This window comes from Abramis brama (assembly GCF_963993115.1).
Source record: "Abramis brama genome assembly, chromosome: 1".
Lineage (NCBI taxonomy): Eukaryota > Metazoa > Chordata > Actinopteri > Cypriniformes > Leuciscidae > Abramis > Abramis brama.
In genome coordinates, this window is record NC_139963.1 from 16,992,084 (window position 1) to 17,007,098 (window position 15,015).

At 37.4% G+C, this 15,015-nt stretch overlaps 1 protein-coding gene across 1 annotated transcript in view; it reads left to right on the top strand.

Annotated features, from left to right (window-relative positions):
• The window catches only part of gas7a (growth arrest-specific 7a), a 57,692-nt gene that overhangs the window by 37,587 nt on the left and 5,090 nt on the right, over window positions 1-15,015 (top strand). Inside the window, exons 6-13 of the mRNA XM_084131041.1 lie at window positions 581-670; window positions 2,453-2,565; window positions 3,504-3,578; window positions 4,373-4,451; window positions 4,998-5,129; window positions 8,166-8,289; window positions 11,303-11,382; window positions 12,517-12,615. Coding sequence (XP_083987167.1) covers window positions 581-670; window positions 2,453-2,565; window positions 3,504-3,578; window positions 4,373-4,451; window positions 4,998-5,129; window positions 8,166-8,289; window positions 11,303-11,382; window positions 12,517-12,615 — 792 coding nt within the window. The remainder of the gene's footprint in view (window positions 1-580; window positions 671-2,452; window positions 2,566-3,503; window positions 3,579-4,372; window positions 4,452-4,997; window positions 5,130-8,165; window positions 8,290-11,302; window positions 11,383-12,516; window positions 12,616-15,015) is intronic.

The following is a 15,015-nucleotide window of genomic DNA, read 5'->3' on the forward strand; positions in this document are numbered from 1 at the left end:
TTCTTCACAATAACTTATGTTGTGGTCAACAGAAGAAAGACATTTTTATTCTCAAAAAGGGGGGTGACAGTTAAGGGGTTAAAGAAAATGATTTAAAAAGAATGCTAAGTGTACTTCTTTTGCACAATGATATGTGCTACTGCTTAAGCTCTTAAAAAGAAATGTGTGAAACATTATTAAACATGCATTAATGAGCTTTCATTCTTCACATGTGAGACAGTGTTTCATGCAGTGTGCTTTGATAAATGTACCTGTATTGAGAAAACTTGCAGACTCTGCACGCTTTACATAGTGCGTACTCAAAATACTTTAAGGCTTTTAAAAATAGTTTGCCATTCTAAACATACCCTTTCTTTCTCTCTCTTCCTCCATCACTCTGTTCATTCTCAGGCAGCAATGGGCCACAGTCTATATGACCAGTCTTTCTCTTTTAAATCGTGACCTTTCGTTTGTCTCCCCTCTGAGACTGAGCCAGCTCTGTCTCACTCCTCGGAAAATAAAACCATCCTGACAAAACAACACACACACACACACACACACACACTGTGAACTGACCTTCCTCTGTTTTATCTCACCACAGATCAACTGCGTCACCTTCCCTGTGCCCATGTCTACGCCGGAGCAGCAGCTTCTCAAGCCCAATGAATGGAGCTACTGCGACTATTTCTGGGTGAGAGACACAGAGAGAGAGAGAGAGAGACAGAGAGAGAGAGAGAGAGAGAGAGAGAGAGAGAGAGAGAGAGAGAGAGAGAGAGAGCTATACTGTAGCAGACATAGGGTCGACCTGATGCATTAAAGTTCCATCCATCCATCCATCCATCCATCCATCCATCCATCCAGTAATTTAGTGAGTTGTGTGTTTTTTGTCCATCAGTTTAAACTAAATAAAAGTGAGACATGATGCCGAGGCAAAAAGTTGGTTAGGACCAGATTTACTAATGGTTTTAGGGCCAGATTCACTAACCGCTTGCGCCAGCACAAACGTTAAATCTGAGGTAGTAGACATACATTTATCTCGGTTGTTTAGTTTCCTTAACTTCACAGCGCCGTGATATAATGTTAAGGAAACTAAACAACCGAGAGAAATGTATGTCTACTATCTCAGATTTAACGTTTGATCTGTATGTCAGCATCGGTGAATAACATCATAATCTCATTTACGGTAGAGAAAGCTGCTTACATGTACAAAGGAAACTGTGACGAATTACATGTAAACACAGCTTTTGTGTCCTTATCAGCTTTTCCATACTGGCCCTGATAATCATCACAAATACTTACCGCTTGCTCCATTTCTGTAAATCTATTTTTACGAATTAATGACTCTTTCACCCGTTGCTCTAGTCTTCGTCAACAGCCGCTTGCACCCCCTGCTGGTGAGGTCGACTAACAGCCGATGGAGATTATGAATCGGCAATCTATTGATATTCCTGCAGTTCCCGGATGTGAAATGTTGAATTTTCTGTCGAATTTGAACCACTGAATTTGTAGAGCGAAATAAAATGGACCAAAAATTGCCTGTCGAATATTATAGGTTGTATTTTTAAACAGAATTAATATTTTGGAAGTGAAATCTGAAAGGTGAATATGGATTATTGGATTTTTAATAATGAAAACTTGTGTGAAATGTTTTGACATTATTCAACCATGTTGAATTTCAGCCCATAATCTGCAAGCCCTAAAAATACAATGCATTAAAATGCAAGCATGGTTAATGCAATACATTTTTTTTTTTTTGCTTTTTTGTTTCAAAAACATTTGGCATTATTTTACTTCCATACTGGAACAACATTCCAATCGTCCAATCAGATTTTAGAGGCAAGTTTACAGTTTATGTCAAGTTTAGGCTTACAACCAAAAGGTTCTACATCTGTTATTCACTCACATCATTTTTACTTATGGGTAGGGTTAGGTTAAGGGGTAGGGATAGAGTTAGGACACATTTTTTTAGACAGGAATGTTGTTCCAGGATCAACAAAATATGTTGACCCATGAACATGTCTTACTTGGCAAAAATCACAGGCAAATGCTAAGAGGAGTATTTTGTTGGGAGGATTCTTCCTGGCTGTTTCTCAAGTCAAGCGTGTGAAGAGGTTATGACACTTCTGTCACGTGTGGCTTCGCACATCAACTTCCATCACAACAGCAGACTCTTACACACTTACACCAACACACACACACACACACATGGCAAAGCATATTCCATTACCATGCTGCGTACACGCATTGCATCTGGAGCCCTCACGTTATATTAGTCATACCCTCAACAACCTATACACACCCTTCACCGAAACACACACTCAGTTACACCCACAAGGCCGTACACCCCCTCCCACGTGCTCTGATTCATGCAAACCTACGCTGTGACTCACACACACTGATGGCGCTCACGTGTTGTTGACAGTCTGGCTCTGATGATGTGGTAGTGTGTGTGACGTGTCTCTGTCCTCTGCAGGCCGATAAGAGGGACCCTCAGGGGGCCACGGTGTCAGGGTTCGAGGTGCTGCTGCAGAAACAGCTGAAAGGAAAGCAGATGCAGAAAGAGATGGCAGAGTTCATCAGAGAAAGGTGAGAAAGCCTCTTTCTCATACGGACTCCTTATGTAACACCTCACTCTGTATTACACTGCAAACAAACATTTTCTTGAAGTCGGCTTTAAACGGAAGCCTCGATAGTTTTTTCTTCCCTGTTGTGAGAGATATATATATATATATATATATATATATATATATATATATATATATATATATATATATATATATATATATATATATATGTATGTATATCAGAGTGAAACGGCTTCTCGAAGAAGAAAAATGTAGGGCAGGGCTTGATTTTATCCATGGGGAATTGATTAGATGGTTGTGGTTTGCTATTGGTGGATCTGATTTGAGTGACAGGTTGCCCCGCCCTCACGCCAGTAAACACATCATCAGAGAAGAGAAGAGATGAGCTGCAGGCACATGAATTAAAAAAAAAATGCACAAAGATAAATCATTTATATTAAATACCGCAATATTCCATAAAAAGAATAGGTATTATCCATTTTGATTTCATGGTGACTTTAATCAGTATTTTTCAAAGGCGCTCAACCTTTTGGACTCTAAGGTTGCCAACAACATTCAAAGGACCCAACCACTGTTATTATCCATTAAGCCAGTATTTCTGCTGTAATTATGACAAAACAGCTTTTTTCTATCTTTTTTTATTAACACAACTGATTTATTAAATGCGTAAATTAACCAAAATTCATTCTGTGATTCCGGAAGTTTTTAAAGAAGTGTATGTTCTTCAATAAAATCAATAGTTACTGATTGATTTTAGGTGTTTCTTTCTTACTGAATTTTTATTACTGTAGATTAGAGTGGTATTACTTGAATATATTCATAATAATTTATTAATTTAACTAGTTTTTAGTAATCTTGCCGTGGAGTTCTTTCAGTAGTACTGTATGAGACTATATGCCACATTGAAAGGTTTTGTCTTGATAACGCTTTATGTTTCAGGATAAAAATCGAAGAGGAATATGCCAAGAACCTTTCCAAACTCTCCATGTTCCCAATGGCAGCACAAGAGGAAGGGTACGTCACAAGGATGATTTAGAAGTGTTATTGAAGGAGTTTGCATACTGGACACTTGTTAGCTGTTAGCTTTATGGAAGCTTGTTTCCGCCACGGAAAAAAAACAATTAAAAAGTTAATTGCGACTTTTTATCTCACAATTCTGACTTTTTTTCCTGACAATTGTGAGCATATATCTTGCAATTTTTTCTTACAATTCTGACTTTTTTCTCGCAATTACATGATATAAACTCACAATTGTGAGTTATAAATTCACAATTGCGTGTTATAAAGTCACAATTACCTTTTTTTATTATTATTCAGTGACGGAAATGCTTCCATAGTTTTTCCATCCAGTTGAGGATATTTTTTTGAAAATAATTTATTATATAAATAGCTTTGAGCTAGATCCATTTGAAAATAATTAAATCTATATATAAAAAAAAAGGGATTTCAAGAAAAAATGAACACATACTTAAAAACATGCTTACACGTGCTTAATTGTATTGAATCTGCACTTGTAGTGTACTTCAAATCTTAAAAGTATCATTTTAAAAAGCTGCACTTGCAGAAAATGTATAATATTAGTGAAATAAAAGGCCAACTGAGTGTACTAAAAGAGAGTACACTTTCATGACTATATTTAAGGAGACTTTTAATAAGTGCACTTTGTTATAATGTAAAATTAAAAGTTTTACTTTAAAGTACATTTTAAATCATTATGTTTTAGTTTTGGGGGGTGTTTTAAAGAAGTACACTTATTTTGATAACTCTGAAGAGTAATATGGTAGCTTTAACCTGGTTTGTTTGGTTAGGACTCTCGGAGAAGCTTGGGCTCAAGTCAAGAAGAGCCTAGCTGATGAAGCCGAGGTCCATCTCAAGTTCTCCTCAAAGGTGGGAAATTCTCAGTTCACTCTTATGATGACATTTCTCAATAGAGGTGATATAAGATCCAGTTGAGAAACTGGCAGTTCAAACTCATGCATTGTCAGGGAAGATGAAGTATCCGGCCTTTATTTCATTTCTGTGCCGTACTGAATAGCTTCCCCTCAGAGATGTTATTAGCTGCCTGTATGTAATGAGCTACACAGCTTTCTCAGTCTGCTGTGATTTGTCTATTTCCACCGCTGTGCTTTCCCGCGTTCACACTTGCGTGCTCCATTTAGTGCCAGTGTGGGTGATTAATTGCAGAAAGAAGGAGGTGATTCTGCAGTCTCATTCCATCAGATCACATATGATTTACGGAGACGGCAAAACAAAAGCCTTCTTTCTTAAAGAACATCATCATCATCATCATTACTGAAGCAGAAACTTTGGGCTTGATCCAAATACTGTATGCGATGAAATGAAGTAAATGTAGACTTAGAGAACCACACACACCCCACAGCTCATTTCAGACGCTGTTCGATGTTCAACTGATTTCAAGGATTTTGTCTCCAGCTCCAGAGTGAAGTCGAGAAGCCTTTCCTGACCTTCAGAGGGGACAATTTTAAAAAAGACATGAAGAAATACGACCACCACATCGCTGACCTGAGGAAGCAGCTGGTCAGCCGTTATGCTGCAGTGGAGAAGGTGCAAACTCTATAAATGTTTTGTTTGAACCCTATTGAAAAAGTAGGGTACTTAATTCCTTTGAATGTGCACTTGTCAAATCTTAAAGAGATTTAGGATTGGATCATTATTATGTTTCTAGCATGTTATATGTTTGGCAACAGTTCTTCTAACACTAATTGATGGCGTGTGTAGCTTTTCATTTCTTAAACAATGTAGGAAGACACATCATGACCTTATTACAGGATGACAATGTCCAGATTCATCAGGCTTAACCTGTAAAATGTTTGACGAATGCATGAAGAATCATTTTCACACATGAATCGGCACGTCTGAGTCCAGACCTTAAATTCATTGAAAGTCTTTGGGATGTGCTGGAGGAGACTTTACAGAGTGCTGGACTCTTGCATTGACAATACAAGATCTTGACCAAAAATTGATGCACCTCTTGATGGATATAAATGTTGTGATGTTATTTCCATCAAGAGGTGCATCAATTTTTGGCCGGGATGCCATGTGTGGAGCTTCGGAATTTGATGTTACTAGGGGTGTAACAATGTATCGTGTCACAATGTATCGCAATACAAAAATGCAACAATATGTATCGTGGATTGTGACAATATGTATTGTGTATAATTCACCCAAACTGAAAATTACTGTGTGAGTTTACAGAGTTTTAGTGTCAGTGCTACATTAAACTACTATATATAATGTTGAATATAATGTTTAATAATGCAACGGGGAAATCTTTGTGGGTGCTGATAATGCCAAATGTCTTGTTACCAGTAAAACATGGCCTACATTATTTTAAATATATCTAATCAGTGATCAAGTGCAAGTATATTTGTCTAAAATAACTCTGTATTTTCAGCTTCAGAATCATGAATATTTTTGGTCACCATTGTCCTGTGCATTGCGTTTCAGCACCAAGTCAAAGCCTATTCATTTGCACCCACAATGTAATACTAAATTTAGTATTTTTGTTAACGTTTTACCACATGTCTTGGAGTATCGCAATAATATTGTATTGTGAGTTCAGTATCGTGATATGTATCGAATCGTGACATGAGGGTATCGTTACACCCCTAGATGTTACTAGGTTAATATATTCTAAATGGGATCACTTGCAACTTCATCATTACAAATGTGTAATTACAAATATATATTAAATTAATAACATATAAGTTTCAATAGAAATTACATTAAAGTATTTTTTTGTTTATTTACAATAATGTTATTAAGTTATTACATATAAATATGCACTTACTGTAAATGGGTTAAAACACTCTTAAGCTCAGCTAATTGCATTTAATATAAATTTAAACTGAAATACATTTTCATTTAATTATAAATAACTTGAACTTACATTCAGTTCACTCTTTAGTATGTTCTTTTAAAATGTATTATTTCCAGAACAAATACTGTTTTTTAAAATTATGCTAAAGTTTACTTCTTTTTCACAAGGGAACTTTGAGTCCATTGTGATTTTGTCTCGCATATTTAAACTTTCTTTTCAAGTCAGTGTGTTGCTGGTACAAAGGGCTCTAAAATGTTTTCCAGGTTGCACTTTATGTCTTGAAGCCAGTGTGTTTACATGTCTATTCAAACTTGTGCATGGACAGCAGATGGCTGGATGAGAAATGAGAACACATTAGAACGTTGCCTTGAGAGATTCACTTGTTTATCCCTCTGATTAAACATCAGCAGTGACCACAGGCGCTTATCCGTCATTCATTTCCAGTGAGAATTGGCCATTTCTAGGCGACATGAGCAACAGTAACCAGAGGCAATGCATCGAAGTTTAGCACAGTTTAACTGTCGCAATGCGGCAGCTATCAATGGGATTGCAGACAATGAAGCTCATATGATCTATGACTTCATATGATTGAATACAGCAGAGAACATCTACTAATAATCTAACAGCCTCCAGACAACATGACTGTGTGAACGAATTCAGACTGAATTTGCAGTTCTGTTTGCCACTGTGGCATAGTATCAGTTATTTACATTACATTCTATTTAATTTACGTTAATTTACGTTAAAAAATTACAAAATAAAACAAATAAGGGTTTCAACCTTTGTTCAGTGTCTCAATTTAAAGGTGCCCTAAGCGATGTTGGGTGACGTCACTTCTTGTAGGTATTGTCAAACAAAACGGAGGCTAGCTCGACCCTCCCTCCTCCTCATCCCGTCCCCTCCCCTCCCCCTCCCTTCCGTGCTTCCTGAAACAGTCGTGAACCATTTAGAAAAACCAAACTGGATTTACCCACCTATCCAGCAAAAACAGAGCCACCTGAATGTCGGATTGGAAGCCCTTCTGCCGGCGGAGTTCTCGCCACCTTTTGAACGCTTTTCCGATGTAAATTCGCTCCTTTTCCCTATTCTTTGTTATTTGTTCATCGGAACGTCGTCTCTTTGGTCGTCTGTCGGCCATATCAAAATTCTCAAGAATATAAATTTGTAATGTTAGTCATTGTCGTTGTTAGGACATCTCTCCTCTAGCTAACTTCCCTCTTCATGCTTCTGTCTCCTCCACTCCCCACACACCTCACTTCATGTGGACGCGCACTAACCCCCCAACCCCCACCCCCAAATCATTCTTGTCGGTTATTGGCTGGAACAATGTTTGTTATGTTTTGTGGTCCAGGCTGGGCCAGTTTGTTTTTCTTGCCGTTTGTGGAGCGTGGGCTGTCTACAGAGATCGCGTTTTTTTACAGTGTGTTCAGGGGACAGGCAGCTAGCGGATAGTGAGGAGATGTTTGCTGTATGTGACAAAAAAATTTGGCCTAAAAAACACGTGACATCGCTTAGAGCACCTTTAATTTAAAAAAAAAGAAGCTAATTCCATTGTAATTGATTAGAAAATTTCAAGTTTTGGTTTGACCTTTTGAGGTTGATGGCCATCTTTTTTTCTTTTCTTTTTTTCTCAGACACTTCCTTTCTCTGATCATTTGTTGAAGAAGGAAAAGTATTATGGTATATTTTGTGCCCTATTTGTGGAAAATTACCACATATAATCTGGTCTTCGCATGACTTCTTTGTGTTGTGTTTTGCAGGCACGGAAGGCTCTAGCGGACAGACAGAAGGATCTTGAGGTGAAAACACAGCAGCTTGAGATCAAATTGAGCAACAAAACAGAGGAGGATATTAAGAAAGCCCGACGGAAATCCACACAAGCAGGTCAGAGCATCAGTACAAGAGCAGTTCATTAAGCCCGAACTACACACATCAAATGCTACCTAAGTATCATAATTATCTATATAAGTAACATATCTTATTCATCAGTCTCATGTAATATACTGTAATATATGAGAACATGGATCTCACATTTAAGGAGGGAAAAACACCTACATTTTATTCAGAGGCCCAAACTAAGCAAAAATGTGCAATTTGGTGCAGTTGCTGATATTTATATGGCCAGAATAAGATACAATTCTGATGGCTTGTATAATGTAAATCAGTGAGTTTTTCAGCAATCAGATCATGTTGATAATTTAGAAGCCTTTAGAATTTTCCATATCAAATATGATGCAATAGGCTTTATAGGGTTAAGAAGTTCATTAAAAAGCCCATCAGAACTATAAGAATCCTCAAGTAATCAGTCCCTCAATTTTTTCCAGCTGTCATAACACTGTAGCAGACAAACTTTCTGACTTCCTCAATAGTTTCTCGTTTTAAAAACCTCCAGCCATTCTCTTCCATTTAGGATGGCTTTGCAAATGAAACGAACCCGTAATCAGGCATCAATGCTTTTTACACTATGTTGAGTAAGGATCTATCTTTGTGGTGAAATCTTGCGCAGGGCACCACTTGGCTGCCAGTGTTGGAGCGTGTTTAGATGGGACTGTGTTTTTGAGCTGTGGAGAGAGGCATGACAAACAGGATGGGAGAGAACGGTGCATGGGGATAGAAGAGGACCTTGGCTCAGTCCCAGGAGTCTGTGTTTGAGAGGAGCCAGGCCGTATTGGTTCCAGACGGAGTTGGGAAAGGCATGGAGTAATGATCTATTTTTGCAGTGGGAAAACAGGCCTTGTGGGAGCGGACGTTCAGCATGCCAAGCGTCTTATTCCTCAGAACGCCTACAATCAATGCCGGATTTGTCCTGAGCTGGACACTCACACATCCCTAACGCAAGAAGACCTGGCAGCCCTAAGGTTCACACGGGGGAGAATTCACTCACCCTTCGAGGTTCGGGACAACCTGTTGGCCTGAGTGACAGCTGCATTATTGAGGACTCTAACGGTGTCTTATTCAGTGCTTATAGACTGAGTCTATCAGCACAGAGGGCCAAATGACCATGACTGACTCTCGTACAGCCACACTGAGTGTTTTAGTCTAGCAGCACTGTGAGAGAAGTTCCTGGTTCACTATTCAATTCCAAAACTCAACATTCATGGGATATTATCCACAGCAATGCACTCACTTCACAGTAATGAAAAGTAGGCTACCATGATATTGACATGTTTTGTAACAGAAAAGTTTGGGAATGGATATTTCATTGTTTTTTTGGGTTAGGTATTCCAAGCACTAAGTACCATGGAATCCCATCTAAATACCATGGTACATGGTACACTATGATGATCATTCAGTACCATGGCTTTATTATTCAGGACCTGAATAATATTTCAACAATGAATAAATAATTTAAATAAATTATAAATAAATGTTTTATTTTTTTAATTTATTGAAATTATATATATAAACTGTATAAAAACTACTAATATACCCAATGAACATTCAAGAATATTTTAATTAACTTTTTTTTTTTTTGCTTTAGTACAGTTACAATATACAGTAAAGGGCAACATGTCTTTATAATATCACTGTTGTATGATATTGTATAATCTCTCACACTGTATGGGTCAATATATATATCGAATTGCCTATATATTTTTAGGAAGGTGGTCTCTCGCAAGAGGATGATTATATTTAGAAGTCTTTGGCATCAAAATGTCTGCAAATTTAACCCTCGCCTTAGACTGAATGTGGAACCCGCCAAAGACCACAATGTTATAGAGACTTGAGTATATGGACCCTTCAACCAGTAAGCAACCTTCTAGTCACCGCCTAATATCCACCCAGAACACATTAGCAATGCAAAGCCAATGCCCTGGCAGGCAGCCGCAACACCCTAGCACAAATTAAAAAAAGCTGTAAAAATGGAGTTAATATTATTAAACGCATTTGTTATTGATTAGAATTACTCCATTACAATAAGCCATTTGATATAGTGTAATTCAAAAGTCAGCTTTGATTTTCTTTGTTTGCGGAGATTTCTTCCAGTGCTCGACTGCAGGAGATTGTTTTTAATTGTGCTGCTGCCAAGAGCTTTACTGTGTTCTCCACTGCAGCTGAGCTCAGTAGAAAAACCCTGTATGATGTTATCTGCGTCTCTCTTTCTCAAACTCCCACGCACAGAGCGAGTCACAGTTCCCGCTATAAATCAACGGCCAGACATTAAGCAGGACTCAAGCGCCGTTTTCCTTCAATAATCATGGCAGTGCAAATCACTAATGCAAATGTCTTTAAAGCCTTTACAGCTCATTTACATATAGATGGAGCAATCTGTTTTTTTTTTTTTCCAAGATGTCAATACTCTCTTTCTCTCTCGCGCACATCTGCCTCCTTTTCCCTCAGTTTACCTTTAATTATGCACTTAATTGTAAAGCAGTTAAGTTTTTTTGGTAAACAGCTTGGAGTTTGAGTGTTAACTATGATTGTTGTTACAGAAGGCAATACAAATAGTAATAAATAAGTTGAGACTGCCATCTGCTGGCAAGCACTGTGCCTACACGGCTAAGAAAAATATTCAGCATCTTTGTTTGTTTTACCAGTAAAAATATCCAGATGGCATTTAAACAAGATATATTCCATTGAAAAGCTATTAGGTATAAAGACCCAGTAAAATAGTTACAGACATTAAGGCATGCTTGATGCATAATCATCTGATCGCAAATTATGCAGTTTACACTTAAGAATAGCTAACATTCAATTTAATTACAAAAAATGTTGTTGTTTTCTTACATGTTTGAAATGTTTTATAACTTTGAAATCAAGTTTAAGAAGAAATTAAATGCTTAATAGAAAAGAAAAGCACTTGTTTTAAGCATAAACCACACTACTTTTCTTTTTCTTTTTAATTGTAATGTAACTGCATGATTGTAATGAGCGTCTCTGTGTTTTATCTGAATAGGTGATGATCTGATGCGCTGTGTGGACCTTTACAACCAGGCTCAGTCAAAGTGGTTTGAGGAGATGGTCACCACAAGCCTGGTAATTATTTCATGATGTTTCTCTCTCGTTTCCCTGAGCAAGATGATATATCATGCATATTTATGCAGAGGTTTTTTAATCTTCTTTGTGAGGCGCGTTTATCATGATAAATGATTTGTCCACGAGATGCCTTTCATTATTATTTTATAAAAGTAGATATAAAAGTGCACAAAAGTTTGATAAAACTGCAGTGCAAAACTTTGAGTTGCTTTTTGCATTTATGAATTGGCAGCAACATAAATAATTACATGTACTATTAATAATAATTTCAATAAATAATACTATCATTTCAGCAGAACCTGATTTCACCAAGTACAACATGTACCTAGATCAACATCTTTGTTGATCCTGGAACAACATTCACAAAAATTGTGTGTGTAAATGTACATTTTTGAACAACTTTCTATTTTTTTTCTGTTTATTATTTCTATTTCTAGCGAGAAATTAGTATTGTAGTAATTAAATATTCGCTTAGTTCTCACTAAAGCTCGCTCTGTTTTGCTGTAGATCATTAAACTGTTACGCTGCATCAGAAGTCTGTCTGATATCAGTTTCGTGAAGCACCTTCAAGCGCAAATGCTGCCTACAAAGTCATTACCAGATAGGGCAGCGAGACAACAAGCAAGCTGCATAAGCTTTCAGACGCAGCCATCTACTATGATTAGCGGATCTCTCTTAAAATCCCCCTGTGGTGAAAATCCTGTCTATGTGGTGTTTTTAATATGCTTTAAGACAAACCATGTGCAAATTCATAAGTCAACACCATTGCTGAGTATTTTCGAAAGACAGTCTCAAAACGCGGTTTGAAATCGCTGGTGTTTCTGACGTCACAAACTACCTTGTAACCAATCAGATCAACGTGTGAGCGTCAACCAGTGTTCATTTTGTTTTAATTAATTTTAATTGTAATATTAAACAGCTCATTAACATACTTTATCAGTAGATTTTTTAAAAAAAATAACTCATTAAACATGAAAGTATTATGCAATCATTTAAGACATTTCTCTTTATATAGAACCTTTTTGGCATTAGAAGTTCTTTAAGTTTGAGTCAAGAACCAGACTGAACCTTTTTTCTAAAGGCCGTGTACAGACTGATGCTGGACCTGTGATTGTCTGTGTTTGTGCTCTGAAGGAGTTGGAGAGGCTGGAGGTGGAGCGAGTAGAGATGATCCAGCAGCATCTGCGTCAGTACACCACCCTGCGGCATGAGACCGACATGTTCAACCAAAGTGTGAGTAACAGCAGGATGTTCTTCTGGGTAACAAACCCAAAACCCAAGCTTCATATTCACACAACATCTGCAGCTATCTGTAGTGCATTCAAATTTCATTAAAACAGGTTTCAAATGATTTTTCATATGATCAGAAAATCTCATTACATGATAATTACATTATTATGTACACAGTTTATAAGCTTATAATTTCAGAATATCAGATATTTTTGCTTAATGTCTTTTACTCAAGACAGTAGTGCTTTACTTAGTGTTTTGGTGATTTTTTTTTAATGGATGTATAAGTAAGTTCTCCTCAAGTTCACACAAGTTTCCTAGCAGAGTAAAGACGTATATATCAATACAGTAACTAGCAACATCGTCCACAAACTTTTGACATCTGGAAAGCATCCAGATACTTTGCTGTCTTAAAAGGATAGTTCACCCAAAAATGAAAATTCTGTCATCATTTATTCACCCTCATGTCATTCCAAACCCATAAGACTTTCGTTCGTCTTCAGAACACAAATGAAGATCTTTTTAATTAAATCTGAGCTTTCTCTCCCTCCATTGACAGTCTATGCAACTACCACTTTCAAGGCCCAGAAAGGTAGTAAAGACATCATTAAAGTAATCCATGTGACGACAGTGGTTTAACCTCAATTTTATGAAGCAACGTGAGGGTTTGTTTGCACAAAAAGCATAATTTTCCACAAAAATATCAATCTCCCACGTGTGTTCATGAGAGCACCACTACGCATGCGTGTTGTTGATGCAAGAGCAGACTTTGTTGCCTGAACGCACGTTGGAGATTAATATTTTCTAAATAAAGTGGTAAATTATGCTTTTTGCGCAAACAAAGCCAAAGCACAAACATTTAATGATGTCTTTACTACTTTTCTGGACCTTGGAAGTGGTAGTTGCGTAGACTGTCAATGGAGGGACAAAAATCTCTCAGATTTCATCAAAAAGATCTTCTTTTGTGTTTAGAAAATTAATGAAAGTTTGGAACAACATGAGGATGAGTAAATGATGATAGAACTTAAGTTTTACCATCTACATTTCCTTTTAAAATCCTTCAAAACAAGTCAACACCAGCGGTGTAATGAAATAAATATATAATATTAAATTTAAAAGTTAACTCTGCAAGCAACTCTTGTAAATTCAAATGCCTTCATTTTTCTGTCTGCCTGTTAATATAATGTTGTATGTGTGGATCTCGGTTACATTACGATTGGCTGAATAATGGGTTAATGCAAGCTAGACACATTGTAAAACACAGGGTTCATGTTTCAGGGCAAATCAGAGTTTAAACACAAGCTCCAGAGCCCTTGGGGTTGTGTTAGAGAAAGCTGCTGTCTTCACAGAAGAGTAGCTGCCAGCGCTCTCAACTTCACAAGCCCGCACAAACAGAGTAACACTCACCATCAGTCTGAGTATGTTTCAACAGATGGATCTCAGACAGGATCTCAGCCTTAATGGACATGTTTTCGGTAACACTTCATGAAGTGGTCAGAATAGACATGAAGATGTTCGAGTGAGCACATTTGAAGTCTGTCTCTGGTCAGTGGAAAGACTGAGAATAGCTGAGAGCACGCAGCCTTTTCCCATAGTACACCTGTCCACCTTCCACATAAAACACATGTAGATGTTGGCTTACAGGGAAAGTTAAAATGCAAATTCAGTTTCTGGTCCCCATTCATACGATGGAAGTCAAAGGGGACCTGCAAATATTTAGTTACCGACATTCTTCAAAATATCTTCTTTTGTGTTCAACAGAAGAAAGAAATTCATACAGGTTTAGAGAAACTTGAGGGTGAGAAAATTATGACAGAATCTTCATTTTTGGGTGAACTATGCTTTTAAGACGTAAATTACTTTTATTGGTGTCACCTAATTTATAATATAAAAATATAAATATATAATATAAAAAATACAGTAAAAACAGTAATATTGTGAAATATTATTAGCCTGGAAATCCAGACCTAAATCTAAAAGATTAATGGTCTGGCAGCGACTAATGAAAATCGGCCAGCTTGAGGGGCGGCACCAAGCATGCATTTGGAAATCTCACTGCACGCAATTGGATAACACTTCGACCAATCACAACAAGTCCCATACGCTACCAGCGGAGCTAACTGGTAGATTAGACTCAAAAACAGCAAAAACGTCCTTCTTGCAAAGGAACGATTCGAGCGCCGTCTTCTGTTCCTCTTTTAGATAAAAAGCCAAGTCTAACTCATTCATTGTAGCGGCCAAAGCCGTTTCAAACAACTGGTGTTCATCCATAGCCATCTTGCAATGTTTACTAATGACTTTGACGTTACAGCGCTGTCGTCTTCTGTTTAGCCTGCCTATAGCAGATAACCCGATGTGATTGGTGCAGCTCGGATACAAGGGCATATTTAATGAGCATCAGAC